The sequence below is a fragment of the Austrofundulus limnaeus genome, unplaced genomic scaffold (genome assembly GCF_001266775.1).
Source record: "Austrofundulus limnaeus strain Quisiro unplaced genomic scaffold, Austrofundulus_limnaeus-1.0 Scaffold47, whole genome shotgun sequence".
In the NCBI taxonomy this organism is placed as follows: Eukaryota; Metazoa; Chordata; class Actinopteri; order Cyprinodontiformes; family Rivulidae; genus Austrofundulus; species Austrofundulus limnaeus.
Genome location: NW_013952449.1, coordinates 1,961,050 through 1,965,263, shown reverse-complemented (window position 1 = coordinate 1,965,263; position 4,214 = coordinate 1,961,050). Strand labels below are relative to the sequence as shown.

At 39.2% G+C, this 4,214-nt stretch overlaps 1 protein-coding gene across 1 annotated transcript in view; it reads left to right on the top strand.

The window, feature by feature from the left end:
- The window catches only part of lonp1 (lon peptidase 1, mitochondrial), a 17,428-nt gene that overhangs the window by 7,313 nt on the left and 5,901 nt on the right, over nucleotides 1–4,214 (top strand). Inside the window, exons 7-14 of the mRNA XM_014008056.1 lie at nucleotides 538–667; nucleotides 777–860; nucleotides 949–1,017; nucleotides 1,531–1,682; nucleotides 1,864–2,002; nucleotides 2,095–2,273; nucleotides 3,400–3,487; nucleotides 3,637–3,759. Coding sequence (XP_013863510.1) covers nucleotides 538–667; nucleotides 777–860; nucleotides 949–1,017; nucleotides 1,531–1,682; nucleotides 1,864–2,002; nucleotides 2,095–2,273; nucleotides 3,400–3,487; nucleotides 3,637–3,759 — 964 coding nt within the window. The remainder of the gene's footprint in view (nucleotides 1–537; nucleotides 668–776; nucleotides 861–948; nucleotides 1,018–1,530; nucleotides 1,683–1,863; nucleotides 2,003–2,094; nucleotides 2,274–3,399; nucleotides 3,488–3,636; nucleotides 3,760–4,214) is intronic.

Here is a 4,214-nt window from a genome sequence, read left to right as displayed (position 1 = left end):
CTCACACCTAGGGACAATTTAGAGTTATCAATTAACCTAACAGTTTGTCAGTGTGTCTGTCGGTCTGTGGGAGGAAGCCGGAGTACCCGGAGAGAACCCACGCATGCACGGAGAGAACATGCAAACTCTACCCAGAAAGGTCCCCGGACCGGGATTTGAACCGGTGACCTTCTTGCTGAGAGGCATCAGCTCTACCAACTGAGCCACCGTGCCGCCCACTGTTTTTTCCTGTAATTTCATATTTTTCTGCACAGTATCTTGCTTTTATTTTCATTTTTATCTAATTTCATCTTGATGGTCCTGTACAATATTTATTATTCTTATTTTTATTTTAGCCTATGTTTATTTTTATTTTCACTATATTATTATTGCTACAGTTGATAATGTCACATGTTTCTGTGGATTGATGTATGTATCTGCTGCTGCTATTACACCTGAATTTCCCCGCGCGGGACAATAAAGGTTGTTTCTGTTTCTATTCTATTCCATTCGGTTCTATTATAATAGTGTTCTTGTGTGTGTGTCTGTGTGTGTTAGAGAGTCGGTCCTTCAGATGATGCAGGCTGGTCAGAGGGTGGTGGATAATCCCATCTACCTGAGTGACATGGGAGCAGCGCTGACGGGGGCGGAGTCTCATGAACTACAGGATGTCCTGGAAGAAACCAACGTAAGCACCATTTTTATTTAAACTTTATTTACCCAGGAAGATCCCATTGAGTTTTAAGTAATTAAACATATATTAACAGTTGATGTGACCATCGTCTTTGTCTCTATAGATCCCTAAACGTCTCTACAAGGCGCTGTCTCTTCTGAAGAAGGAGTTTGAACTGAGTAAACTGCAGCAGCGCCTCGGTCGTGAGGTCAGAGGTCACAGTTCTGTTTGCAAGCATCAACCTGCCTGCACTCACCTCTCTGACAGACACTGATCCGTTTCTGCTTCGTTCTCAGGTCGAGGAGAAGATCAAACAGACCCATAGGAAGTACCTGCTCCAGGAGCAACTCAAAATCATCAAGAAGGTAAAGCAGGCTGCCCTCATTCTGTTCCCAGGTTTTCCAGAACACACAGGAAGTCAAGGGTCCTGTTAAATTAGTTTTATCTCTACTAATTTTTCATAAACTCACGTCTTTATTGATGTGGACAATTTTGCTGAAATGATACAGTAACATAAGCTCAAGTTAGCTGAAATGATACAGTAACATAAGCTCAAGTTAGCTGAGATGATACAGTAACATAAGCTCAAGTTAGCTGAAATGATAATCTAACATAAGCTCAAGTTAGCTGAAATGATACGGTATCATAAGCTAAAGTTAGCTGAAATGATAAGCTAACATAAGCTCAAGTTAGCTGAAATGACACGGCAACATAAGCTCAAGTTAGCTGAAATGACACGGCAACATAAGCTCAAGTTAGCGTTGTTTAGTTCTGTAACTACCAGGAGCAACATAAAGACATTAACTGATGCAACCTGTTCTGCCTGTGAAGGATCCACACCTGACTGAACAGATCTATAATTATCTTTGTCTTTTCAGGAGCTGGGTCTAGAAAAAGATGACAAAGAAGCTATTGAAGAAAAATTTCGAGAGCGACTGAAAGACAGGACTGTTCCTCAGCACATAATGGAAGTGATCGATGAAGAACTCAACAAACTGGGGTTGCTGGACAACCATTCATCAGAGTTTAAGTGTGTCCTGTTATTTCTCTTTCAGAGACCGACCTTTGATAAGTAGTGAATAGTTGCTTAAATCATTTTAAAATTAGTGGTATATATACCACTAATTTGTGTTAATGGTTAGTGTTCACTCATTAATGTGTTACCTTGTTTCTTTCTACTTCCAAAAATGTCCCTCCTTGGTGGTCTGCAGTGTGACCCGTAACTACCTGGACTGGCTGACCAGCATGCCGTGGGGCACAAACAGTGAAGAGAACCTGTTACTGGACCGAGCCAAAGAAGTTCTGGAAGAAGATCACTACGGAATGGATGATGTGAAGAAACGTATATTGGTGAGCAGCATCGCACACAAACCAATCGTGTTGAATGGCTGTGACCGTGTCGAACTCTGCAGAGGTGAAGCCGCTCTCTGTCGTGTGTGCAGGAGTTCATGGCGGTGAGCCAGCTCCGAGGCTCCACACAGGGCAAGATCCTGTGTTTCTACGGTCCTCCTGGTGTCGGGAAGACGTCCATCGCTCGCTCCATAGCCCGGGCCCTGAACAGGCAGTACTTCAGGTTCAGTGTGGGAGGCATGACCGACGTGGCTGAGATCAAAGGACACAGGTCTGTAAAGTCTGGGGTTTCCCCTGCTGACAAGTCAGAATTATACTTTTAGCTACGGTTTTAGCAAGACTTTCCTTTGCTTCTGTTAGCTGTAGCTAGCCTATTTATAGAGCATATTTATAGTTTTAGCTATCCTTTAGATATGGCTAGCTTTTACCTAGCCTACTACCACTTCTAGATTTTACCTTTCCTCATATTATTTAGTTTTTTATTGTGTTAAGCTAGCCTTTTGCTAGTTTTAGCTACTACCAAGTAATTTGTAAGTTTTAGGTAAACTTTTGCTTATGTTAGCTTTAACTAGCCTTTTGACATTCTTAGCGGTCCTTTTGATATTATTAGCTTTTAACTAGCTATCTACCACTACTAGATATTACCTTTCTTGATACTTCTTTAGCTTTTTACTACCTCTACCTTCAGTTTTTGTCTATTTTTTTCCAACTTTTATCCATTACCTTCCCTGTAGCTGTTTTTAGCATTCTAACTAGCTTTCTACCATTTCTAGATTTTACCTTTCCAGATGCTACTTTAGCTTTTAGCTACCTTATTACTATATTAGACAACCTTTTAACTTTTTTTAGTTATCCTTTATCTATTTTAACTCTTAGCTATCCTTTTGTAACTTTAAACTAATATTTTGCCTTTTAGGATTTAGCTAAAATTTTGCAAGTTTTAGCCGAACTTTTGCTTTTGTTAGCTTTTTGATACTTTAAGCTTTTCTTTAAATCATGTTAGAGTTTAGCTAGCCTTCTACTGCTTCTAGATTTTGCCTCTCATTGTGTTACTTTAACTTTTTAATTACTTTTAGTTAACCTTTGCTAGTTTCAGCTGTTTGCTACCCTTTACCTGTGTTTAGGATTTAGCTATTTTCTCTAACTTTAGGCGTGTTTCGGGGAAATATTTGGATTATTATAGCTGTTTTTCTTCATTTTTTTTAGTTTCAACAACTCAATTACAGCTTTTTCAACAGGACTCAGCAAATCATTCAGTTTAGTTTTCACACTTATCAATTATATTTTGTTTTGATGATAATTCAGTCATTTTTTTATGAAGCCTGTAAAATCTCTGCAGTTCCTGTGGTGTTGGCAGCAGAGGGCACTGTTTGTAACTGATTTGTTTGTGTTTCCAGGAGAACATATGTTGGTGCGATGCCTGGGAAGATCATCCAGTGTTTGAAGAAAACAAAGACGGAGAACCCTCTGGTGTTAATCGATGAGGTTGGTACTGCTGCATCTTTCAGCCAAATAAAGTCATTTCTGCAGGGGCAATAGTTCAGGAGAAGTTAAGGGGAAAATGCAAAACCTTCTTATTGATTTAAAGAGTTCCATGTTAGAGATTAAAACTAAAATCCACATCTGTTTACCAGGTGGATAAGATTGGCCGTGGTTACCAGGGCGATCCGTCCTCTGCCCTGCTGGAGCTTCTCGACCCCGAACAGAACGCCAACTTCCTGGACCACTACCTGGACGTACCTGTGGATCTGTCAAAGGTAGGAGGAGGGATCTGTACGTTCACAGCAAAAATGCCAGTGTTAATTTAACATCTACAGTGTTAATTTAACATCCACAGTGTTAATTTAACGTCCACAGTGTTAATTTAACATCCACAGTGTTAATTTAACCTCCACAGGGTTAATTTAACATCTATAGTGTTAATTTAACATCCACAGTGTTAATTTAACGTCTACAGTGTTAATTTAACATCTGTAGTGTTAATTTAACATCCACAGTGTTAATTCAACATCTACACTGTTAATTTAACATCGACAGTGTTAATTTAACGTCCACAGTGTTAATTTAACATCTACAGTGTTAATTTAACATCCACAGTGTTAATTTAACATCTACAGTGTTAATTTAACATCCACAGTGTTAATTTAACATCTACACTGTTAATTTAACATCCACAGTGTTAATTTAACATCTACACTGTTAATTTAACATC